This window comes from Notolabrus celidotus, chromosome 14 (genome assembly GCF_009762535.1).
Source record: "Notolabrus celidotus isolate fNotCel1 chromosome 14, fNotCel1.pri, whole genome shotgun sequence".
Lineage (NCBI taxonomy): Eukaryota > Metazoa > Chordata > Actinopteri > Labriformes > Labridae > Notolabrus > Notolabrus celidotus.
Genome location: NC_048285.1, coordinates 11732382 through 11759062, shown reverse-complemented (window position 1 = coordinate 11759062; position 26681 = coordinate 11732382). Strand labels below are relative to the sequence as shown.

General features: G+C 40.1%; 3 protein-coding genes across 4 annotated transcripts; 1 reads left to right on the top strand and 2 right to left on the bottom strand.

The window, feature by feature from the left end:
• Positions 1-2338: 2338 nt before the first annotated feature.
• Positions 2339-4839, bottom strand: bloc1s3 (biogenesis of lysosomal organelles complex-1, subunit 3). Its single transcript, XM_034700850.1, has 5 exons — positions 4711-4839; positions 4185-4300; positions 3772-3958; positions 3422-3522; positions 2339-3056 (listed from the first exon to the last, which is right to left on the bottom strand). The coding sequence occupies exons 2-5, from the start codon at positions 4296-4298 to the stop codon at positions 2871-2873; spliced, it is 588 nt and encodes a 195-aa protein (XP_034556741.1). The 5' UTR covers positions 4299-4300; positions 4711-4839; the 3' UTR covers positions 2339-2870.
• trappc6bl (trafficking protein particle complex 6b-like) lies at positions 4826-9369 on the top strand. Of its 2 annotated transcripts, XR_004633796.1 has the most exons (8): positions 4826-5121; positions 5417-5514; positions 5752-5819; positions 5922-6039; positions 6660-6743; positions 7111-7204; positions 7330-7525; positions 7881-9369. XR_004633796.1 is itself a non-coding variant. In XM_034700851.1 (7 exons), exons 2-7 carry the CDS (start codon positions 5419-5421, stop codon positions 7359-7361), a joined length of 492 nt encoding a protein of 163 aa, XP_034556742.1. In that variant the 5' UTR covers positions 4826-5121; positions 5417-5418; the 3' UTR covers positions 7362-9369. The 2 variants fall into 2 exon arrangements, 1 of the variants encoding a protein (XP_034556742.1); XM_034700851.1 differs by having other exon boundaries at positions 7330-9369.
• A 6004-nt stretch (positions 9370-15373) lies between these two features.
• Positions 15374-20342, bottom strand: zgc:114130 (uncharacterized protein LOC570332 homolog). The gene is made up of 2 exons (XM_034700848.1): positions 20012-20342; positions 15374-18366 (listed from the first exon to the last, which is right to left on the bottom strand). Exons 1-2 carry the CDS (start codon positions 20141-20143, stop codon positions 17116-17118), a joined length of 1383 nt encoding a protein of 460 aa, XP_034556739.1. The 5' UTR covers positions 20144-20342; the 3' UTR covers positions 15374-17115.
• Positions 20343-26681: the final 6339 nt, after the last annotated feature.

The window sequence follows — 26681 nt, the reverse complement described above, 5'->3', positions numbered from 1 at the left end:
TTTCATAATTTTAATGGGTAAAATCAGGCCCTTCCACTTGCATTTTTTGTTTTACTTTGTTAATTTTGATGTTCATTAAATGACTTAGAGGCTCATTAAGTGAATTCTCTTTTGCATGGACTAAGCTTGAGTATTGGATGACAAATTACCTAAAGGAATGACGACCCACATTAACACCTCACCTCTGCCCCTCAGCTTTGCCTGTAATGATGCCTCAGTGGATCTCAATGATCAAGGTTCTCCAAAGGCAAACACTCTGTCTGCTTTAAGCATGATGGATTGCCATCATCACTGCAGTATGTGCATATCTCCTCTTTCTACAGTGAGTTATGACAAAGAAAGGTGGAGTATATTGATGATGACATTGGTTTGTAATTTTAAGCACAATTAATGCACAATTAAAAACGTATCCACTGGGACCTCTTAGGGACACACACACAAAGCAAACACACTTACCTACAGATGCAGAGCAGCAATTCTTATCTATCACACTTAAGGAAGCATCAATAACCAGAATAATGTCAGCACCAAGTAATAGAGGCCTCCTCACTCTTTCTGTAACAAACTACACCCCGCAACACACAGAGGCAGCCATGAGCTTACCACTTATGACCTAACACAGAAATAGTGTCAGATACCAAGCAGCCTCTTGGCCTTGTCGACACAGACCGAAACAAAACTGCATCCTTTTATTCTCTCATTCCTCACAGAGCTGTGGGTCTCTGGGGCGCTGGGAGCCAATGACAAAGAAGGCCATGTTGCTCATGTAGTTAACATCCTACTGGTCATCATCCTTTAACATCACCATGTGAGACAGTTCTGGTAAAAGGATATTTGTTGCACTTTGGGGAGTTTAAATGATAAGAAATGGAGCACAGTAATGGAACAGAGGACTGACAGAGGAAGGAGAAAGAGCATAAAGGTAAATTCAGGAAAGTCCTTAGGCTCATCAGAGAAAATAATTTTACTTTCAAACTTGGTGACTGGTACATTTTTGTCAGGTTTTTGTTGTTGTTGACATTATTTCCTTTACTGGATTGGGCAGCTGGAGAGAGACAGGAAATGTGAGGGGAGAGAGTGGGGGAAGACATGCAGTGAATGGGAGTTGAACCAGCGACTGCTGCTACGAGCCTCTGTACATGTGGTGGACCCTTAAACTACTAAGCTCACTGGCACACCTTGTCCTTACTTTTGACACTAAGAATAAATGGAATTTCTCTCGGATGTGTTTTTATGCCAAATGACTATAACTACAGAGCATATTAGACCAGTGGTGACAACAGTGACAGTGACGTAACTTTATTTACTCAAAAATATTTCTTCTTACAAAATATGTTCAATAAATCTAAAATATTTCAAAAAAATATTTTAGATAATTACAATTAAATACTGAAAAAAACTTAATTGATTCCTGATTTTGAGCTCCAGAAGATAACACATGGTCAAACTTAGCCCTGCTCTTGCTGCAACATGACAGTAATGTGCAGATTAATGCATCAGCATTTTTGATTGGGCTGTTAAGTTGATCTGACATGACATATTTTCTGAACAAGGAAATTTACAATATGGTGCTTATACTATTTGTTGAAATCTGAACTGAATATTTCTCAATCTTTAATACTACTCTTTCTCCTGTTAAACTATACAATTCCATTTATTTCATAGCTGCATTCAATATAACACAAACATTGCACTTATAACTATGCAAGACCAGTAAGAAGTGAACATTCTAATTAGACCTCGGGCAATGGGAAGGTAAACGACAGTAGAGCTGAGAGCAGGAGGAAAACAAAAAAGTTTTGTGTTGTCATATCTGTTTCAATGGCGCCATCTGGTGGTCAAGATATGCCACTAAAAGTGAATCCTATTTTCTGCTTTGGGAGAATGAAAAAAGGCACACTGGCTTCTCACACTCTTGTCTGTCTGTCGCTATCAGGTGACTGATCCTGTCAGCATGCTCCCTGAAACAACCAGATGCAAAGTGGACTCCAACCATCTGCTTGGAATTGTAGGTATTGTAGGCACAGTTCTCAACCTGCTGCTGGTGGTACTTGTGTATATCTATACACCTATCTGACAAGTCTTTACACAGTGGATTGATTTATATTAAGTTATTGACTGCTGGATGTCATAGACAGATCTACAAAATAGACATTGGACTGATGGATGGAAGAACAACTATAGGAAGAGGAAGTATTTTTTGACAGTTGACTTTAACATTTTTTTATGGATCTACAATAGATAAAGATCATGAGATTATTCTTCAGAAATGTTTCAGTCATCCCCACTTTTACTTTACTTCCCATCAGCTCCAACTTCTGAAAAACCGAGGAGGCACTTTGTGTTTTTGTATAGTAACATTTATTTAACAATTTTAGTGCCACAGGGGAAAATGAAACAAAAAGGTTATCTGTTGAGAAAAAAAAGTACAAGACTGTCTCCTCATCCTATCACTGTGGACCAGAAAACAGTAAAGGGTACAAAAGGATATCAAAATCAGTGCACAGTGCTTTAAGAGATTACATTGAGTAACACTTATGTATGCTGATGTATCAATAATTTCCTTTGTAAAAGTGTATCTCAAAACATTAGGTGACAGCATTAGTTTGTTTTCTTGTCCTTCACTTTTTACAGAAAGAACCCAGGGCTAATATTATGAGGACACACAATATAAATACTAGTTTGTGATTGTTAAATAAAAACACTTATTCATATGCATAGCGATCATATGTAAACACTGAAGTAAAGCTAACTTGCTTCAATTTACTAGCTTGAGTCCTACTCTCATTTTCATTGAGAAAACACCAATCATGATGTTAAACATCAAAGTTATATGTTTGGATTTAAATTATATGTGTTATTTTTTATTTTTAAGGTGCAGGAGCAGCAGAACTACTGAGATTGTTGATGTTAATATCAGGCAGTATTTGGCAGCTGGTGATGATGTCAATCTTCTCGGAAACTGCCTTCAGGTCATCCAGGATTAATCGGATGCTGTGGGAGGCATTGATGATGGCGCTCTGTGAGGTAGTCAGCTGAGCTGTTGCATTGTGCACCTTGAAAAAATCCAACAACATTACATCACACGGCTATTGCAGGCACAAAACTATTCTTATGGAGACATTCCAAATACTTTGTTTAGCTCAAACAAGAAACTAATCACAGCATCATCGCTGATGTCAAGGATAATTCTGAGTCCTCTTCAGGTGACATTCAGATATTAATTAACAAGCTTCATATCTCATAGCTATCCAAGATGCTGAGTTGTTTTCTTGTAAACAGCAACATGTCTGGTGCTTAAATACTCTAAGACTTACATTAAAGAAGACTGCTGAAAACGTGTAAGGTAAAGAGTTTACCTCTGAAAGCTTTAATTGAGACATCTAATTCTATATTTGTTGAGTTAACCATTCCCTCATACCTCTCTACTAGCACTGCCGTAAACATGCCGTAGCGTCTGTCCAACATCAGAATACAGCCGGCTGTTTGATTCTTGCAGCTTCTGTTGTAAGAGAGTATCACCTGGAAACAGAAATATGTACTAATTTAGCATGAGATCTTAAAATTAAAAAAGAAAACACATTGGTTTCAATCAGTGAAAGGCTCTTACTCCATCCATGCATACTCTCATTCAATCAGCAAAATGTTCATGTCGCTGATGAAGATTATGAAATTCGACAGAAAGCTAAATGTAGTTTGGAGTATTCAATTATACCATGAAAATCATCTTTCGAAGTATGTATCATCCTAATTATAAGCAGCATTCCTCACCATGCGGCCTATGTGTAGGGCTTGGCCTGTCTTCCACTATAGACTGTATATCGGGATGGTCTCGAACTACAATGAGAGGAGGGAGGTCTCTCCTGAGTATCTGAGCGCTCTCCTGGCTCAGAGCAGAGACTCTGCCCGACTGTTCCTCCTCCTCCTCACTGTCTGTTTCAGACGCCTCCCCAGGTACCTGACAGCATCCAAGATCAAAGACAAAGAAGATTCATGAGAGGAGGGCTGTAGACATGAATGCACACTTTCTCAGTTTGTTTCAAGCAAAACAAACAAACAAACAAACACACTCTCTCTCTCTCTCTCTCTCTCACACACACACACACACACACACACACACACACACTCTCTCTCTCTCTCTCATGCTCACACTCACACAGACACAAACAGAGTTGCAAGACAACCTTGGCTCCAACTGTGGCAGTTTGGGGAGCTGCCATGGAGGTGATGTACACCTCATCATCAGAGTCCGTCTCAGAGGCCTCGCCCTGCACCACAATCTGGTACCTACTGGACATGACTGCAAACACACACAGAGACACCACTGAATTGCATTAGCTACATTGAAACAAGAGAATAAAAGAAGAATGTACTTTGTTAATAAACTCAGGTGTCGGGCAGATACAATTATAAAAATCATATAGAACAAGTAATTCAGGTGTCTGTCAGCTCATCTCCCATTGGCTAGAGAGTTATGAAGCCTAATGGCTGCAGGGATGAATGATTTTCTGTATCTCTCAGTCCTGCAAAGTGTAGGTTGCTGCTAAACAACGATGACTGATAGAAAGATCAGAGATCTATGTTGCATTCACGATAAACTTACTTTTAACTATAACCTATGACTACAATCTATAAACATAATCCATAATTAAATGTTAGGATACTGGTAAGTATCAAATACATAGTCGATAAATCAGAAAACTGTCATACCTTCTCTTTGGTGTCCAAAGCAAATCACATGAGCAATACGGAAGTCGGTTGTTTTCTACGAACCAATCAAATCTTTGCTGTGTAGTCACGTGATAAGTGACGTTTGACAACACAACCGGATGTTCTGACTGTTCAAACGAGTTAGTTTGTTTTATGACCTGGCGCAGGCCGACATTTTAGTAGTTAGTGTTAGTAATGCACCTCAAAATTGTTTCCCCACCACCATTGAACACAAAAAGAAGATGAGAAAGAATGATGACAAAGTTTTGTTGGCATTGTGATTGACTTCAGATAAGCTTTACGTCAGTACGAGATATGTTGGCGACAACGTTAATCCAAAGGGGTACGCAGGTGTAGATATCGAGGAAGCGAGCTTGTGTTTATCTCTACTAGCCTACTCTAATTTAACAGGTACAGTATCTTCAACTACCTACTATGTGTAATTTATTGAGACTAGCTGCAAGCTGTAGGACTACATATGCATTACTGTATTCTAATGATCTCTCTTATGTTGAGATAGTACTAAGTCTTGAGCACTGCTTGATGACTGCGAGATAGTTGCCTACCGCTAACTGTGCAGCTAACGCAAAGCTGCTGTTCAGGATTTCCATTAACTGTTAATTTACCACGTAATGCAAAACAATATGGGGAAACTGTTATAATTGAGAATTTTTTGGGCTTTAAAATCACTGGTTTTATCATTCAGGAATGGCAGACGAGGCTCTGTTTGACTTTCTCCATATGGAGATGGTGTCGCATGTTTACAAGGAGCAGCAATCCAGTAAAGGAGAACTGGACAACAAGGTGAGTCAAAAAAAAAAAATACATAACCAAGTGACATGTAACAATTATATGGACCTCATCCTGGAGTTACTCTGTGTGTTGGAGTCAGACACTAACATTTCACCAACTCAGTCGTAATCAGTCCACGTGTGCAGCCAGAATAAAGCTCAGCCTCACATGATAGTTTTGTGACACATTCACAACATTTTTTGGTCCACACATCACACACCGATTTTTTCTCTTATGTATTCTCTACAGGACAGAGCTGTGTGTGTTTCTGTCCTGGAAAGCATGGGCTTCAGGGTGGGACAAGGACTCATTGAAAGGTAACCTAACAGACACGTCCACAGTCCATGCAGCAGTGGAATGAGTGTGCCGTGCTGTCTTTCAAATGTCAGTTTCTCAAGTGGATGGTTTTCTCTGTCTAGGTTGACCAGGGACTCTCCCAGTTTCAAGGATGAGTTGGATGTCATGAAGTTTGTCTGTAAAGACTTTTGGACAAAGGTGTTCAGGAGGCAGATTGACAATCTCAGAACAAACCATCAGGTAAATTATGAGTTAATTGGGTAAATAGATTTTGTTTGGTTGTGCATTGTTTCAATTTGTTTCCTCTGACTCAGTTTGAATCATCTTTCCAAGAGTGTCTGTGAAGGTTCTCAGTCATCCAGGTCATGGTAATCCAAAGCTTGATCTGTAAGGCAACTGGACTGTTAGAAATTCTTGCAGACGTTTCACCTCTCCTCCGCAAGGCTTCTTCACTTAACAAGTGTCTTCTTCCCTACTTAGGACTGTTGGAGTCTTATATTTTCTAGCTCTTCCCCAGTCTGGTCAGAACTGAAGAAGCCTTACGGAGGACAGGTGAAACGTCTTCAAGAGTTTCTAGAAAATGTTAAATCATCTCTCATTTTTGGGGCTTTTCCCCCCGCTTACCTTTATTAGACATGTCAGCTGAAGAGAGACTGGAAAAGTGGGAAGGAGAGAGTAGGGGAAGACATACAGTAAAGGGTTGTAAATGATGAGGGTTCTAACCAGTGATCGCCGCGACAATGACTACATACTCTGCACATGGGGTTCACGCTTAAACCGCGCGACCGACTAGCACCCCGCATTCAGGGTTGAATTTGTTATCTTGGTTATCATCATAATGCTTTCATCCTCTGACCTAGGGTACATATGTGTTACAAGACAACAAGTTTTCCCTGCTGACTCAGCTCTCCAACGGAAAACAGTACCTGGATCAGGCTCCTAAGGTTAGTATACACCCTCTCCCTTTCTCTCTCATGTACTTGCTCTCACACTCACTGACAATGCAATCTGATAACTATTGGACAGCTCTATTTACTGACTATTTGGTATTGGATTTCTTTGCACACATGTTAATAACTGTGAAAACAGGGCAAAAATGACTTATGTCCAACGTAAGCTGTGGAGGCTTAGTATTTTGACTGAACAGTGGGGGCCAGACTCAAAGTGAGGATGGGTCATTGACCAAAGGCTACAAAATTCAGATTTGTGCCAGGTCTCACCTCGTCTTTTCTGGTATACAAATGAAATCTGAGTCATTCTCATCGTAGCCGCAGCTCATTTGTATGCATGTGTGTTTGTGTTTTCTCATAGTACCTCGCATTTTCCTGTGGTGTGGTGAGAGGAGCTCTGTCTAACCTCGGTCTGGACAGTGTGGTGACAGCTGAGGTGTCTATTATGCCATCCTGTAAGTACTTTTAGAAATCCTTCCTATTGGTGCAGTTACTCATCTGATCAATAAAAAAATAATATGGGATGCATAAAATAATGTCCGAATAAATGAATCCCCCCTCTCTTATTTTGTCTCACCAGGTAAGTTTCAGGTGGTGGTCCAGAAGTTGTGACCTGCTCCTCTCTGCTGCCACTGTGAGAATGATCAGGCTCCTGTTAGGATCTGTTTATCCTGAAGAGAGGATAGTTGTTCCAGTCCAACCTCAGAGGGACTGAAACACGACCCTGATTCTGCAGATTTGTCAAACAGGACTTACCAAGTTCTCCTGACAGCCAGGTACACCTAACAGGGCAAAAGGTTTCGCCCAGGTTTTTGGTACTGCGTTACAGAACAAGATTTGTTTTATTCCTTTATCATCTTGTTTTTTTAAGTAAGGCCATCTCCAGTGTGAGTGAGTAGACTTATGATTTTCTCGTCTGTGGTTTTCACAAAATATGTGGAGCCTGGCCTGACTGACTGACACCTCTTTAATTGTCAGTGGCTGTGAATACAAGAATGTGAATGTATAGTGAATCATAACATCCTTTGTATAGTGTTACGATGGTGAGTCCCAACGTTGAGAGGACTGTGTGCTAACTTAGAATAATTTAACTAGAAAAAAAAAGTAAGCTGTTACTTTGGATAATTTCAGGAAAATCAACTGCCAAACCATCCCTTCTCTCGTCACGCAACCACCCAAACAATAACCATAAAGCCTCTGAAAGTCATCACACCTAGAACATCAGATACATTATTCAACGTGTGTATCTCTGCAGACACAGTACCCAGCCCACGGTGCTTTTCCCTGCCTTGAAGCAGATTACCTTAAGGATCTGGATGTGTATTCACGCTGGTGGTTGTCTAAATTTCACTTATTCTTGAATCAAAATATAAATCCAGAATGAGTCGTCGGCACAAGAACTCTGTATGTCAGTTTTTCTACCTCTGTAGCGAGATCACATTTCCCTTAGGCTAAGTCTATAGGTTGTGTTTTGTGTTGCAAGTAATAATGCCATGACAATAAAACCTGGAAATCAGGCATGTTGAACAAGAGAGGACGACAAATTTAACACTTCGAAAGCCACCTCTTTAGTACATGCTGTAGCACCTTTATGCCACTAGAGGGACACATTAAGCTACTGTTGAAGTTTAGACTATTTTCATGTCTGCTGCATAAAAGTGTACAGATTTACCACTTTCAAGTCAAGTCCTTTGTCTTCTTGTCATTTCTATTGCTTTATATCAAATCACTGGTCTATCTGTTTACTAAACACATCAAACTGCATCCATAGCTGAGCAAAAATTAACATTGGAACAATGAAAACACTGCCTGGTATATATTGTAATGGTGTTTATGCAACAAAATAGTCAGGAGTAATCGAAAATATTTTGTTACTTTATGTCATCCTATATTCATTCTTTAGATGTTTGAACACTTTTAACACAATACAATTTGATTATAGAACCCTCTAACATTCGGTTATGGAAATAATCACAAATCCAATTATCGCATTTATTGAATCAAAGACAGAAATATGATAACACCGTCTTAATAAACAAGGGCATATATTGAAGACTTTTCAGACCCTTTTCCTGGCAGCCCAAAGAAAAAGAATTAGACAAAAAAAAGAGAAGAGTCGAATTATTGTTTCTTTCATTCTGTAACTTTTTCTCCTGTTTTCAAACTCCTCGTTATTACACATTTGACTGTGTAACTGCAGGCCTCTTTCCCATCATCCCTGCTTAAGTTATTAATATTTCTTTCATGTTTTGATCCATATCATGAGCTTGGTATTAAGAGGTTACTATTGTATGTGAGTGTACTGCACTTCCTGTATATTTAGTATCAAAGTTTTATCCAAGCGGGCTAATCTTTAGCATCACTTTTTCCACAAAACCATGGACTATGTGAGTCCTGATTTTAGTGTCAGACTTGGTAAAATATTTCAATCCTCTAGATTTTCATTATATTTAAATGTAGGCATGGTACCACGTAGACATTACTGCATTAGGATTATGGTGCTAAATCTGCCTTTTCTTTTTACTGGTTTGATGAAGTCCCCTTGTTCCCCTTTATTCCAGTATTCCACTGCTATGAGTGTAATAGTTTTACAAAATAAAGGTTGTTGTATGTGACTTTATTCATTTAGTGTGCTCCCAATGTGTGTCTCTCTTTCTCAGGCTGTGGTTTGAAAAACGATTGTACGGATCATTGACTGTATAAATCATGGATATAGTCTTGGTGACGTCACCTACTGGTTTCTGGAGAGGGTTCTCAAGCCGAAAGATGGTGGTCTCCAAACTGAAAATGCTGACTCAGCCTGACTTTCGGTAACTTAAACAAAGGCAAAGTGGAGTCCTTAAGCCTCCTGGTGAACAGCTACATTGTGCCCTACTGTTAGTCAACTCAGCCATGCTCCTATCATGCAAACCTGTGCAAAACTCTTAATGTGTTCAAAATAGATCATAGAAATAAATCTCTGTCCAGTGTACAAACATAACAATGAGCTAGTTAGCCAAAAACCAGGCTGTAAACAAGTTTACTTTTGCATTCTAACATAGTTGTTAATGAGGAGTCTTTTGCTTTTGCAGCCAGCCTCAAGTGAACACAGTAGGAACTGCAGCTTTTTGCACTTTCGCATGCGCTTCCTTTTTCAAACTGTAGCTTGCCACTCAGTGTGGATGCTACTTTTGTTTCTGCTGTCATTTCTCTCTTTATCGAACATAACATGAAAGTTATATTTTACATACATGAGAAACCAAAGCATCAGTATTTCATTTAATATGCCTTACATACTATGCTGAAACAAAGTGTTTTATTTAACAGGTTAATCGCTAGCAAGGGGCAAGGGCAGCTAGCTGGTGTGGACAACCTCTTGGGCATACATAAGACAGTGATTGAATTATGCAGTCAACCTTGATATCCTTTTAGTTAACACTACAGGTTATAAATATGCTGAAAAAAAGTGTCAAATTTAGCTAAATTAGAGGGTTGGTTAATATAGTATCACCTAAAATGTTCAGTCCTGAACATTTTTTGGCAATTTACTGGTAAATAAAGTATTCCCAGATTACTGCATTTCAGAGTTTCTAGATTCAGTAGATGTGATAAAATATATCTGATTTCTTTTAGAGCTCTCTTTTTACTGACGTTCAAGGCCACCATGAAGAAAAAATAGTTTCCATCAATTAGCATTTGGGCTGCATCTCGAAAAAGCGCCAAGTATTCACACAAAGAACTTCTGTACTGTGTAGTGTTTCAATCTGCTCCTGCAAATAATTCTGAAAGGTTCTCTGTTGATCTAAAGAGAACTTTGTAGGGTGAAAGGAACCCTGCTGTTTTCAGTAAGGGAAGTGTAGGATCCAGTGTTTTGGAGCTTGACCCATGTTAAGGAATAGAAGTCTTTTGCTGAATTTCTTTTGATCATCAATTTAAAACATCCATCTTTTGCAATATCCCCAACTTCATGTAAGTGCATTACTTGTTTGCTGGAGTACCCCTTCAACACAAGTCTTACTCTTTTTTGAGTTATGTCCTTGCTGCAGGAGGCCCTCAAGACAAGAGTCCTTTAAAGAGCTTAAGAGTTGAAGAAACACTCAAGCCTGCTGATCTGCATTGTGCGTCATAGGTGACCCAAAGATGTGGATTTATTTCAGAACGAGCTAAAACTAAAGAATTTCTGGGGTAAAAAGAAAACAGCCCGGAAAATTGAGTTAGGCATCTGCATACATGTGCAGCACCTGACTACGGCCCACTGTTATGCCCATTTGTTGCAACCCATTAAACACTTTGCCCAAATCCTTTCTGGAAAGGAGAAAAAGCTGAAGGAGGGATTAGAGAGAAAGCCTCGGAGGGGGCAGAATTGTAAAAGTGGGTGGAGGAGGAGAGGGTGAGATTGAGAGAGAGGGCTGGAGAAAAATAAGATGCAGAGAATGAAGAGCCTCTACAGGAGACTGAAGGGAAATGAGAGGTAGACAAGAGAGGTTGACTAAAGCAGGGGAGGGAAGGGGGCGAAGAGGAAGTGTAGGGAGATGAAGAAGGTGTGGTAGTGAGGAAAGAAAAAGGGTGCGAGTGTGATCACTTTCTTTTAGTTTCACCTAAATGTCAAACAAGTATGGAGGGGGGTATTGGTGTAATTGAGGGAGAGTTCACCAACAGCTGTTTTTTTTCTGCTCTGCACAGCTTCACTCCCCTTCCTCCTGCTTAACTCATGCATCACAATATCACCAATACACTCACAAAGAAGAACAGTGAATGGAGGAGGAGAGAGGGGGTCTGGAAGAGAAGAGAAGGGGAGGGGTTGGGGGTGTGTAACTAAAACCTGCATTCACTCTCCTAAATTGATGACTTGCTAAATTCCACAACACTTTCCACATAGACCGGCTAGTCTTTTGTAGCATGAGAAGGTGACCATGACGATTGATCTGATCTGAACTGATCACTTTCCATTATTTTTTAAAATTCAGATGTTCAAACCAAGCGGCAACCGCCAGTCTAAAAATATGAGTCCAGTTCATTGAGGATCCGCTTGAGGCTGGCTCCGGAAGTACCAGAAACCACATACACATAAATTAAAAAAAGTCGATCTTTACAGCAGAATTAACATATTTACAGCCTGGTACAAAAGACGTGTGTAGTCTGGATAGCTAATTTCTCGATCGGCACACACTGTACGGGGGGTAAAAAATTTCCTAACAAGGCAATTTCGAAGATATTGAGATTACAAGTCTTCCAATGAGACGCACAGCTGACTTGTTTTTGCACTTTTTCAAAACTGTATTTTATTATTTCTATTAGCTTACTCTTTTTAATTTTAGATCTTTTTCTATCTATTTCCTATGTTTATCCGTTGTTGTCGTTGCTAGGGTATGAGAGAGAAACGTAATATCAAATCCTCTGTATGATTGGTGCATACTGCAGTTTTTGACAATAAAGAAGACTTTGAACTTTTTTTTTTAACTTTGAACTTTGAATATGGCTGACGCTGACGACTGGCCTCAAAACAGCACTTCAGAAACAGGTGGGTGAAGTCACGGATTCTACGTCCATATTTTATACAGTCTATGGTTCAAACAAAGCTAATATGACTGAAAGTACTCAAGAACAATCATTATTCATCAATATTTCACTACCTGGATGCTAACAGAAAGAATACAAAGCTAATATCTATTTTGAATATTCTTCCTTTGAACCTAGTAGTCTAAATCTAGGTTAGCTAACAGAGATGTAAACATTTAGCTGATTTAGCTAGCATTTTTAAAGTTGTAAGTTGAAGTAGAGTTGTTAGCAAGTTTCTGACCTGCTAACAAGTGCTACTAATACAAGAAAACATTTGGGTTAACTAAGGTAAAGAAACTATCTAAAAACATCCAGTAGCTAATGAGTATTTTATGTTTAAATGTTAACTTTCAGAAGGCAAGGGATGGTAAGCTACATTAGCATGCAGTAGAGAAGTAATTATTTGCTTTTCATTTATAGTTGTGAGCTACAGTGAAGCACAGGTTAAATAGAATAGATCTTTATTGTCAATGTTGCGAAACAATAAAAGGCAATGCTAGCTAGCTACCAGCATAGTAACAGGTTACCAAATGAAGATATCTGTTAATGTTTTCTCAAAAAGAGAAGATAAGCATCAGAAAACTTTGAAATTTGCAAACATTTACAAACATTTTTATACTTTTGTAAATATACTTATGTACTTTCAGTCACAGAAAACTAGCATGAATTTGAATGTAGCATTTCATCAGGACTCTGTCTAACCCCTCCCCCCCTCCCCTCGGAGCTCCTCAAAAACGACGCCCCCGCTCTGAGCACGAGCCATTTTATTGTCACTGATTCAAAACCGGTGCCCAGCAAATTGTTTGTGTTTTGCACTACGTCAACTCATGTCTCACTCAGGGGTAAGAGAACATCATAGTGAAAGTTAAAAACACAAACAAACATGACATGTACGCGCAGGAGGCGGGCAGAACGGCAGGACGAGATTTGATTGGTTTCATGGTTTGGCTCCCGATGGCAGGGATTGGTTGGTGGCTGTAGAACACATTATGTATTGATTGCCATTGGAACATAAAGATACTTTTAACCAGTATAACAAAAGGTGTATCTAAATCTGACTACCAACCCCAGCTTTAATAGGCCTCAGTACCTTACAAGGTGGGTGTAGCCTATTTTCCTCAGATCATTATGTGTTCAAAAGACCAAGTTGCTGTATTCAAATACCTGTATAATCTCACAAGATCACGCCCATTTACTTCTATCCCCTCACATCCCCATTGCTTCTTTATCTCACACTTTTTTTTCTTTTCTGCTCCCACAACTATTACCTTTTTTCTTCTCTGTCTACTCATTCAACTTCCTCCACTCATGCATAGTAAGAGTGTGATTCTCTGTCTCACACACACAAACACAAACCGTGTCTCTTGGGGCCATATGTTGACCCGCGGTGGACCTGAATACAGCCATCTGCCTGCCTTTCCTATGTCCCACAGGGCAGGAGTGTGGGAGAATGTCTATCAGACACAAAACAGCACTCACACACATACACACACACACAAACCATGCGAGCACACACATGCCTTTAACCCCTTCACAGCCACTAATCACTCCCAGGCAGCCCATCTCATGTTAAAGCTGACAAGATAATGGCTCTTGTGCTTGTGTGTGAGCATGAAAACAGATTCCAGGAGGGTCAGCCATGAGGCTGCATCTTTAGCTCTGTTTTTTGAAATCATCATCATCATTAATTCTTTTAAAGTGATGATGATGATGCAGCGGATATCCTCCATTTCTTTTATGTAAATACTATCTACTTCTTTAATGTGCTTCAGGCCTACAACCTGGCTGTAAATACAGGTATGTTATCTAAGAGGTGTTTAAATTGACATATATTACAACCACACCACCCTGTAAATCAATAGTAGGGACAGAAGAGGGGATGTAAAATAAGAAAAAGAAAGCGGAACAAACTGAGGAAAATAGGATGTAATGAGTGAAGGCAGTGAGGGAGAAGGGAAATGGGTGGGAGCTGAGGATTGGTCAGATTAAACCCCAAACAAAAGACTTCTTATCTCCACATGAAATCTCAATTGCATGACTACACACTCACACACACCAGTGTCTTACTCTCCTACACCAGACTTGTTGTGGCAGCAATAATCACTACTTACTTCAATCAGTTTCTGGAAACATTAAATGTGCACAAAGACATAAAACCTCTCCTTTTTGTTATTTGTAACTCTAAAGCCTTCGTCGTCTTACTGAAGCTAGGATCTGTGATTTCAGGAAGCACATTTAGGATTTTCTTAATCATGCATGTGCCGCACTCCTTTATTCAGTCAGAGATAATCTGATATTTGTTTTAACTACGATATGAGTAAGGAAAAGTAACCTGTTGAGTGCCCTCAAGTTAAACCACAACGCCAACGAACACTAAGAAGCGTATTTAGTTATGAATCATTCAGTAAATCTGGTCTGTAAGCACATTCTTCAAGCTGACGCTACACCACGGAGCAAGTGTATGATTCATTTCCTGCTGTATTGTGCAAGCTCACGTGGACATATTTAAGACCTGTTGTATTTCAGTTTCTTTAGAGTCTCCCTTTAATACCCATCTAGACTGATGCAAATGCTGTAGACACATCAAACAAGTGATCAAAGCTTTGTATGTTGTATTAACCCTTTATCCCAATGATTTTTAAGTGACTATCAAGCAATGTAAATGTTCATGTTTGCCATTTTTCAAAGTTTGTTTTAGTTTTTAGGAAACATGGACGGTCTTATTATCACTCAGGCTTCACCCCTAGTCTGAGGTAAACTCAAGAGTACTGGAGTTATTACTGCTGCAGCTACAGTTAATGCCTATAGCACAGGCCCCTGAGGGGACGTGATTTAGAATAAGAACCATAAATGACAGCTTGCTGGTTTCCTGCTTGCTTCCTTCCTCTCCGCACCTTGCATCAAAAATGTCACAAATGTGTGACCATTGCTGCAGATATATTACAGCTAGCATGATATACACCCAAGCAAAAAAAATGCAAAGGAAACATACACGACTCTCGTAACTTCCAAGCAGTTTCGAGAAAACACAGTATTGCGGATTTCACCTGAACTCACAAGGTGACAAACCACAACACAAACAGTTGTAAGTAAAAAAACAACTTTATTTCCAGTACAAAAAAGCAAAAAGAAGTAAATATATTAAACTTGATACAAGCATTAACAACTCAAAGTCCTCTATAAATACGTTAAAATAAATTAAAGAAATTAATTTACTAAAGATTATCACCTTTAACACTAAACAGGCCTGAAACATGTTGATGAAAAGGCAATTTTAAATAGACCAAAAACAGCACAGTGTCTGTTCTAACCAACTACATCATAAACACACAAAAAAAACAGGCGAGTAAGATTTCTAGAACACTTAGCATACATACACTAACCCCTCTATAGCTCAGTAAGGCAACAGACCTGGGTGCTGCAACCAGGACGCTACACATTCGTAACAGTATGGAGCTGGAACAGGAGGAAGTAACACTGAATGAGGAGGAGAGATGGTGGGGTGAGAGTCGCAAAAAACACAAATTTTCTATCAAAAAGTAACACCAGTGCTGCCTTTAGACGAGGGACGACAAACAATCTCATCTCTGGGGATGTTGGTGTTTCAGGATAATCTTAAATAAAAAATCCAGCACCACAATAGAAAAGATATTGCTAAGCCTGAGCTAAGTTCTGGTGATATCAGTGTATACAAAATAAGATGCAGAATAATTTAATGGCATCTCTTTTCAGTTTTTTGTTTTCACCCTTGAGTACAACTATTCGTTTTTTGACGATGGCTGCTGTTTGTGCTGCCTGGCACATTTCACATTTTAAAGCTCATAATGTTAAAGATATGTAAAAGATATGTCATAAACATGGAAAACATATGATTAAGCCCACTTGTTTTTGATCCTCCTCCTGTGGGGCAGGTTATATTTGGTCATTTGGCACTTTACTGTTCGTAGTTCGTCAACAATGCAACAGAGACAAAAAGAAAAGCACTTGTAGAAATCCAACTAACAGAGAGACCTAAACCCGGACAAACTAACTCGACTACACAAAAAAAGAATAACACCCCTCGTCACATCTCTCTGAACAAACCATCAAATATTGTTTCAACACTGTAACATGACCTGTTCAATAACGCTACAGGCGCTTTCAGTTGTTTAAAAACTTTCAACATTCAGGCTGGAGGCCGGTGATCTTAAACACAACCTCAGACTGTACAGTTATGAGGGGAAAGAAAAAAAAATCTCACCAGCTTCGTAAAACACAATACTGTGTATACAGGTGAAAACAACGAGTCCTAAACATAGGCCACCCTGTGTGTTTGTACCACCATAATCAAAGAGTTTGAGCTACAAACATGTCTTTGGCTTTGTCACATTCTTAAGATCACATATAAGATAAGCAAAAATAAATAGTGTGACACCGGGCGATCACACTGTGATTACAATATCTTTGTCACAATTTGCTCTCTCTGAATATGATTTTGATAAAGCTTTCCAACTCTTCCGGCTCTGATAGGTTTTGGTGGCAACACACATTGAAGTTACGGCGTCACAGCTTCCCTTACGTGTATGACAGTGACATTTCAACCACATACATCTGATTGGTGAATCTCTATGAGCATTATGAGTCAGTCCTCAAATTTCTTTAGACACCACAGAGGCGCACAAAACATCGGTAAGTCAGTCCAGAGGCTGCATGTGTGAGGATATGTTCAGTGTGCCTGATATTGATAAATATGGATATGTGTGCTGAATATATTGTGTAAGCAGGGTGTGGATATTTGGGTCCCAATGGGATAATTATGCGTATGATTGTGTTCAAACAACACTACAGCCTACTGGCTGAACCCTGTCGGATCCTCGGGCACAGAGAGCTGGCTGAATACCGCCAGACGTTTGCCGTTAGCATCAGTAACGCCACCACAGGACTCTGAGCCGCTGAGTGAACTAGCAGAGCTGCTTCCATCCTGGTCCTGGTCCTGGTCCTGGTCCTGATCCTGGTCCTGATCCTGGTCTGACAGAGAGGTGTAGGATAATGACCTGGTACCCAGGGGCCCAGAGAAAACGCTGGCAGCACCAGGACTCTGCCTCAGGGGCGGCGAGGTGGTCGGAGACAGCCCGCATGGAAAGCATCCTGAGTCAGGAGAAGGCAGGAATGGAGAGCGGGGATCTATTGCTGTGGCCTGTCCTATTGGAGGCTGGTACTTTTGGGAAGAGCAGGCCTTGAAGGCAGAGTCCATCTCGAGGAAGGATTGAGAGAGGAGGTCCGTGACATCGGCGCAGGAGGGAGGAGATGCCGATGGAGCACGTGTGAAGGAAGCAGTGGCAGGAGAAGGGGTAAGGGCTTGCTGGAAAGACTGCTGGGGAGCAGATGGGAACCCAGCAAAGCTGAAGCTCTGTCGAATCAGAGGAGGTCTGTTAGGGCGGGAGGAGGAAGGCTGCTGTGAGGGCATGCTAGAGGAAGAGGAGGAAGATGATGAGGAAGAGCGAGAGAAGGAGTGCTTCCTTTCTTCCTCATTGTTGTGGACAAAGTGGCAGCGGATCCCGTAAGGACAGAAGCCGATGGTGTGAAATGTGCGACACGGCTCTGTTTTGTATTTTGGATGCCTGCTGAGATCCCTCAGCTCATCTGCTCCGTGGGCAAACTGGCATTTCCCGCCATACTTGCACAGACCGCTCTCAGTGAAAGATCGACACAGTTCAGTCTTATAGCGGGAGGAGGAGGAGGAGTTGGTGGGGCTGATGTCACCTTGGGAGTGCTTCATGTCAACTCCAGGCCAGCCTAGACTTGCTGCTGTGGTGCTGCTGGTTTCCACCATGCTGATGGAGCGCTGGGCGAAAAAGCCTGACTTTCCCCACTGGCTGGTATTAGGAAGCTGGGAGGGCAGACAGCTTTCTGACTGCTGCCCCCACAGGTTGGAAGTCAGATGTGAGCTGTCTGGAGAATCAGGGGGGAGGCAGGAGAGAGATGAGAGGGAAAGAGATGTGTTGCTGCTTGACTGGCCGATGTAACTTGGTGACCTCATTGCCAGACCAAGGGATGGCAGCGGTCCACCCTGCTCCCTCATGTCCAGATTCAACAGATGCTGCAAGAAAAAAGACCACCAAATTAGCAAATACACTTCATGAATATAATTACTCAATTAAATGTATTAAGATGCAGCATTTAAATGTTTCTACTGACTGAAAGGATTTTAAATCAAACAGACAGATATATTTCTCACCAATCAAGGGCTTTTTATATTAACAAAAGATAAAAAGATTATTTGTTGTGCAATAGCACAACAAAAGTCACATGTCACAAATACAAAGTGTGTCTCCCATACAATGTTCCGGCTCTGTGTCTTGCAGACTAGATACATTAAACTCAACTCAACTTTATTTATATAGCTTCTTTCATACATAAAAACATGCAGCCCAAAGTCCTTCACAGAATAACAGAGACAGAAAACAACAGCAATGGTAAAATTATAAAAGGCATGATTATAAATAAAATACCTAAGAATAAAATAAAATCAATACAGTAAAATTAGGTACTGTTAACAAGATCAGTTGAATAAAATAAATAGATAAATAATTAAGTAAGATAAATATACATAAAAAGCAATGATTAAAATAATAATAAAATTAAAAATGCAGTACTGGGCTAAAAATAAATGATTCCAAATTAAAAGCTAGATTAAAAAGGTATGTCTTAAATTTACTTTAAAAAAAAAACAGCCTAGTTTGTTTAAAAACACCTCAACCTTTTCTTTCATACATTGTCTCCTTTAGTTTTGCATGCACAGTTGGTCATGCAAAGACCTAATTAACAAGTATGAAAAACTCTCAGCTACAAGACTGCACTGTTCGCTCACTGGATATGCAAAATAATCCCTTTGCAGCTATTCATTGATTTGCAATTTGAGCAGTGGGGCACTGTGTTGTGTTTGTTCAACTTTCAGCTATCCTGCATGGATTCAGGGCAGAGCAACTGTTGATTCTCCGATCAAACACATATAATATCGAAATCCAGTGAACAGTGAGATCTACTATTCCTCAAATCCACTAAAAAGAACAAAGAAGTTTAAATCTGACACACCACGCACTTTAATACTTTCTACTACGCAGACTGTAAGTAAGACATGCTACAGAATAAAGCTAAGCAGCACATGCAGTACAGTAAACCTCGATCCACTTAAACAACGTGAGATTAAATAAACTTTTAAAGCATCTGGTAAATGGAAACCCTCGCCTTTTCGTGAACGCAGCTTGACTCATTAAGCAGCGTCTTTTGTTGTTTCGAGCATTACAAAGTTAGCTAATGTGATGGTTGTTTACGATGCTGTTTTGATTCAAACATTTGGCCTTGGCTATCGTACACAATCCGCATGAACTAGTTATTACTTTCCCATGACCAGAAGTAGTGAATGCCTGCTAAACGTCTTCATCTTGGCGATATAAGATCAACTTAATGACTTAGTTTGCTAACTTGGTAGAAAGTTGAATAAGGCCATGATGCGACAATGCAACAACAGCAACATAAACAATTGTTGAAGTTTTTAAAAAGTTAGCTTCAAGCATCCATTTAAAGTGTAAGCAACTCGATAAAACCTCAAGTTAGCTAACATGATGTGTATAAAAGTGGTAAACAATATCATCTGCTAAACGTGAAGGAGCAAACAGCGTACATTTTGCAGCTAGCAAGCTATAGCTAACTTTTGCTAAACTTTCCCTGCGCGTTTCCTTTACCTTGCACATCATCTCTTCCAGGTCACAAAACTGGCTGAGGGGGTAGGATGGCATTTTTGCTGAATTATCGAAAGCCTCGTCGGATTCCCGTCCTGCCCCCGCAGTGATAGACGTGGGGCAACTCACTGGCATGAGTTGATCAGAAGTTTCTAGTTTGTCTGTGTGGTGTTAAACAAGCCCAAGTCCCAGACCACGTGTGAATTTAAAACCTAACAGTACTGCTGCTGGCCCCTCCCACGGATCTGCTGTGTGAGTCAACCCCAAGTTGTTTTCACCAGACGCTGCTGTACCAAGAGGGCCTGAGGGTGTGCTGTACGACAAAGTAGTTTAATCACTCTAATTTAAAGTAACTGCAAGGGGTAAGTGACAAATGTAAAAACATTTTTAAAAAAGTGGCATCACAACAAATAATAATAATAAAAAAAAATCTGATTAAAACAACTTTATCATCAGCGTTTAATTTGTCTTTCAATGCAACATCAAATAGGGCACTATTTCCAAATTGAGCATATTCATTCATAAAATATAATTTTTGCAAAACCGCTTGGACCAGGCGGCCTCTGTCTGTTAGTGATGTTCGATACCACCAATTTCCTTCCGATCCGATACAGAGTAAAATTCAGGCTGGTATCGTCGATACCGATCCGATACTTTGTGCAAATACACCTATTGTGTCTGGTAAATCTAAAAAAAGTAGTGTATTTCTGAGTTATTTATCTATTTATTTTAAACTCGTAAGTATATCAAGTTAGCGGCCTCATTTACGATATAGCTGAGGTAAAACAACAACAGAGAAACCAAACAGAGGACACAATCACACAAAATATGTGAAAATGGTGTTTTTAACACAAACAAAAAGAAAATAAGTAAAACAATAAAACCCTTAAAATAAATTATTGTTTCATTATTAAGAGCTAGAACTAGTAGTTCCCAGCAACCGTGTATCATTTAGACAAGATCTCAATGGTTTAGTTACTTTCCACTGTGTTCCTGTTAATGATATACATTGCCTCAAATGATTGAAGTATCAAAAGTATTGATATTTTGATTTGAGAATCGATTTTAGAGCATAAAGATCTGGTATCGGAAGTATCGATATTTCAGTATCGATCCGCACATCACTTCTGTCTGTTGACGACAATTGTTCAGCGAGCGATCGCGTACATTTGCATGCTAATAAAAATGCGGCCAGGAGGATAACAATGGACAGGTGGTTGAACTGCTTCTTGTTTGACAGAAATTAATCGGTGTGCTCCTTGGGCCATCAAAGGTACTAGCTGCCTCAATCTTTAATTGTTTCTGAAAAATATTGCACTACAAAAGTATAGAATTTGTGTCATCTTTCATTTCAATGTTATTATGACACTGTAAAACCATATGCATACATTCATTCATGTTATTTTCCCATATTATTTCCTGAATTTTTTCTCAGCCATACAAGGGGGTGCTTGGCTGAAATTGTTTTTGAAAAGGGGTACACAAGCCAAAAAAGTTTGAGAACCCCTGATCTAGACAACTTTTACATCACCATATCCAGTTTTTTAGCAGCTACAAGAAAGAGTATGGAAGCCCTAAGCAGACATTTGCTCATATACTTTATTTAAGCTACTTCCTCTCCCCTAATAATGGATTAGTTTAAGTTGCATTCTTCAGATCAGTAATATCAGATAATCTTAACTCATATCCTCATGCTTAGAAAAGTGCAAAACAAACATAGAAATGGGCTTAACTCGCCACATAGGATGGCAGCATGGCATGTCACTGGCCTATCACAGTGTACAGCCTGTTGTGTTGTTTTCTAGATAGCTAGAGAATTATACTGTCATCATGAGATTAAGATAATGAGATCAATTAATGTTTAATGATGGGAGAACCAGCTTTGTAATCCCGAAGTAGACGCAGGAAAACTGAGTAAATGAAAAGTACGGATGCATGTTTGCTTAAGGCTTCCATAGAAATGAATGAAAGTTAATGGCAAAAGACTTAGCCAACTCAGGCCAACCAAAGTTTATGAACTTTGCCAAATATATCTCTATCAATAAATATTTTATTCCTCTTGTGGGATCTTTTATTTGCCCAAAAGCAACAACAGTAGCATTCATACAACTTTTATTTTATCACTTAGTGTACCATGCCTCTGTGGTGTTGAATAGCTCTTAACTGGAAAGTGTATGCCTTGCAGCCCTTGTCTCTTATTTAAGTGTTTGCATCTAAAATATTTTCTTAAAAAGTTGAGTAATAAGTGATGTCATTTTCACTGTTACCCAAATTCCCAGTTTCTTGATGGTATGCAGATGGTTGATGGCAGCTATTTATAGAATTCCAACTTAGGGAAAAAGCTTGATTCAGAATTTAGTGGCTAAACCAGATTATGACCATGCTATGTGAAGTCACGTGATTTTTAACTGAGAGGATGGAGCAGGAGCCATTAGTAGTAAAAAAAAAAATAACATGGAAAAGTAAAAAAAACAGCAAGAAGAAAAATGAAGAAGGCAAAAAGAAAAACAGCTACATGTAATGGCAAAGTGACAAGATAGAGAACAGAGACAGAAATTAGGGAGACTGGACACACATGGAGAGAAGACAGTATGGAGACAGTGTAGCCCTATGAGACAGACAAGGAGGAGTGAAGTCTGAATTCAAAGGTAAATGCTGATGTGTGAAAAATTCCACTGTAGAGCAGGAACATTAGGTTACCTGAGAGCCTTTCCAACACAAAACACACAAACTCAGAGTTGGTCTGAAAACTGAATTCGAGTTACCATTAACTAAACTAATCACAACTTATCACCTTTAACCCTAGCATGGAACAAATGTGAAGAGACTGGAAAAAAGGCCTCTTTCTTCCACATTAAATAGCCCAGTCCTTGCAGAGGTAGTATTTAAAAATCTCACACACCCAAGCAGGTTTGCCAGGAGTGAAGTTGTCACACCTCTGGGATTGTAAAGAGGATTGCAACAACACGCCCAGTAGCCTGACAAGTTGGCAGACAGTTTACTGCATCTGCAGGGAAAGTAACAGCTTTCATTTTGTTCTGTACAGTTTGGTGCCTCCAGTGGCCTGATGTAAGGGTGTGATCCCCCCCTTCATGTACATATGGTTAGAGTAAGTGCACCATCCAGCTGCTGTGTCCTGCCTTTACAAGAGCTCTCAGAATAATAAAGACACTGCATTGCATTGGAGTACATAAATGAAAGTTTTAAAATGCTGAGCCCCCACTTTGAGTCTGAGAGTTCTTGAAAGCAGCTCACAGTTCTGAGCCGCTTTAGAAAAATGAGTTCAGCAAAGAACAAAACCTGCCAAAAAGCTTTGTTTTGGTCCAGCCAAGTGGTCACCATTAAGTGTGTGTGTTTATGTGTCTACATGCTTGTGTCTCTTTCACACAAGGTGTTACCCCTTCCATCCCCCACTGTATACTGTGATGATGTAATGCCAGGGTCCAGAAACAGTCATGTCAAAACCCAAATGAGAATTCTCACCTGGTACCCTAAATGCATCTTGTGTCACGTTCTTTCAGTAATCAGTCATGCCTCGCCGTCAATGTAAATGCTCCGCAGGTGAAATGGTGGGCTGGCATCAGAGGTTGTCACAAAGGCAAACTAGCATCACACTTAAGGTCTGAGGTTGCAGTATGCAAGGGGACTGTGTGTGTCTTAGTGTTTGCGTTCATTCAGGTCTCGAGCCTCTCACGCTTCTGTTATGCTTTAACACTGTGTAAAATCATACTGGGACACCAATATCACGCTGTTGTGGGGTTCAAAAGTAACAGGACAATGGCGTGGTAATGGCAGAGTTTTGTTACAATACTGCAGTGTTATAACTCAGTGTAAAGGGCTTTAGTCTGATGATTCCAGTTTGCCACTTGGCTGTGTTCACTCTTGTATTAAAAGCCAACCACTTCTGATCATATGACCTAAGTTGCATCTAATGCTGATTGCAAACAAGGCCTAATTATATTACGATTGACCTTTGGGTGCTAACCTAGACATGAGAGACTGTCCTAATTAGTTCATCGTCTTAAGGGGTTGGCTCTGCGTGTTTGTTTTTTTACTCTGCAGATGAGGACCACCACTATGAACAACAAGCTATTAGTACGATGTCAACAACATGGCTGCCCTGAGAAAAGCTGTTAATTTGCTAAAGTAAACAAGTGTTATCTATAAACAAGCTATTTGGTCGGCAAGTAGGGTTTACTTCTATAAACAAATCTCTTTTAGGTGAGTTGGGGATTACTGGAAGTAAGAAGTGAGTGAGGGATGGGGGAGGTTTCTGAAGAAAGGGGGGAGGGGAGGAGGGAGGAGAAAGGAGGAGAGAGATTTGAAAGAGATTTCTTGCTTCTTGTTGAGTCCAGCTGGGCTCGAGGGCCTTTGGAGCACAATGAGCTCAATGAGCTGCACAACCAACTAACAAACTAATGGCCCGCCCTCTGAGACTACACACACACACACACACACACACACACACACACACACACACACACACACACACACACACACACACACACACACACACACACATGCGTGCACGCTGTGGAACATACAGAGAGTGGTGAATGGCTGGGGTAGAGGGGCTTGTTAGGAGGAGGAGAGGGATGAAGGGGCAGGATTGGGGGCTGTTTAGAAGAATCAGGGGGAAATGAGAGGGAGACAGAGGAAGGCTCTGAAGTATTGAAGGAGGGAATCAGAGGCAATGGACGCTGTACTCAACACTATCTCTAATACAATTTTTTACACAGATTCTGATGAACAATACGCCCAAACATGTGTCTCGGGGTGCAATCCTCTTGCTGTATCATAAAAATCCTCCTGCAGTGAAATAATTAGCTGAGTCACTATGGAAAGCATTTGCTGATTCAACATCTGGTTGATGTTAAAGGAGATTAACAGAGGTGACAATGCCAAGTGGTGCTGCCTAAAAAGACAGGTTGTGATTCAATAAGAAGTTTTGTGTAGAAATTGCATGGAATGAGTAACACTTGTTAAATGATTTGACACAAAAGTTTAACAAACAACTGCCTCAGTGTGTTTCCATGTACCATCTTCAAACAGCGACCATTTTCCTCTGAGGTTGGAACGCTCATGTTGGCCTATTTTTACTGCCTCATATTGCTAAGTTGTAGGTTTGCAGAATGTATTAGCATAAAGTTTGACAAACTGCTGTCACTGTACCAGTCATTTCACTGAATAGCATCATTTGAGTCTGGTGGGACATTCAGCCATATTTCAAGCTAAACCAACAGATTTGGTAGCTAGCTAACTGGACTCAGCTAATGTTAGCATACAACCACTTTCTAGACAGCTATCTTTAATAGTGTGACACAATACGATAGAAATGTGAGTATTTCTTGTGAGCAATAGTGTTAACTAGCTACAGTTAAGTTAGCAGGATTTTTGTTGAATGCTAATGTTAGTTGTTTTGACTTGGTGGCTGAATCTTGCGAGTAATTTACCTTTTTGAAAATGTTGTTCTACATTGAAACAGTGCACATGTTTTACTTTACATTATATTTTCAGTTGGGAAAAATTGTGAAGTGGAAAAATTATAATACTTGTCAGATTATTTGACTAAAAATCTAAAACACTGACATAGCATTTTAGCTAACCACTTTGAAGTTGTCTCCCAATTCAGGGATCCTTCAAAAAATCCTGCCTTTAGGAGCTGTGTACACCACGCAGGCTCAACTGAAATGAGACAGTGTTGTCTATGGATAATTTTCTGCTTGCCTCATCAGCTGTTTCCACCTTTCCACATACATCACATAGCATCGCCCTCCCTGTTGCCTACCAACAAGTGGCTAACTATCCATCATAGCTAGCGTCACGTAACATAACCAACATTCCCTTCATTTAAACACTGTAAATCTTGGCTGCTTGATAGTCTTCCACCTTGTTGAATTTGTGCTCAGAGAATCACAGGATAAGGGCCACAAAGGATGCACCCAGTGCTTCTTTTGTAGTCTGGGAAAAGTAGTACACATTTGCTGGGGGAATTTGAAGGCGTCTTTGAATTGTGACAGCCTTTGATATGCAGCTGCGGTGCAGTCTTCTTCAAATGTGCCTTTTGAGGGATGCAGCCCTGGATTTGGGACACAGCTTGAGTTTAACATTATGGAAATGGTGGCTATGGATATTGTGAATTAACAGCAAGAAGGGAAGGAAAAAGCTGTTTTAAGGATACAATATAAGATCAGAGTTAGATAAATACAATGTAGGCTAGTCCCCTTTGTATGCATGTGTGTGTTTGAGAGTGTGTGTGTGCGTGCATGCATGCATGCATGTGTGTGTGTGTGTGTGTGTGTGTGTGTGCGCGTGTGTGTGTGCGCGCGCGCGTGCGTGCGTGTGTGTGTGTTTGTTTCAGAGAAGTAAAGACTCACACAGATGCAGCCTATTGAAACTCTAGTGATTGAGTAAAGTCATTCCTCTACAGGCTTCTTCAGATAAGAGGCCACTATTACTAGTGACATATTAAAGAGAGGGGAGGAGGGGCCTGTAGGCCTGATGAACATCTGCTCCTCTTTTCCTCTCCCTTCCCCTACCGCCCCTCCCTCACCAGCTTCATTCTTACACATTGTATCCCCTGCCCCACTCACTTATGTGTGTGTTTTTGTGTGAGTGTGTTGTTACAAAGAGCATTTGGGATTCACTGAAAGGGTTTCGGATTCAGGAGGAA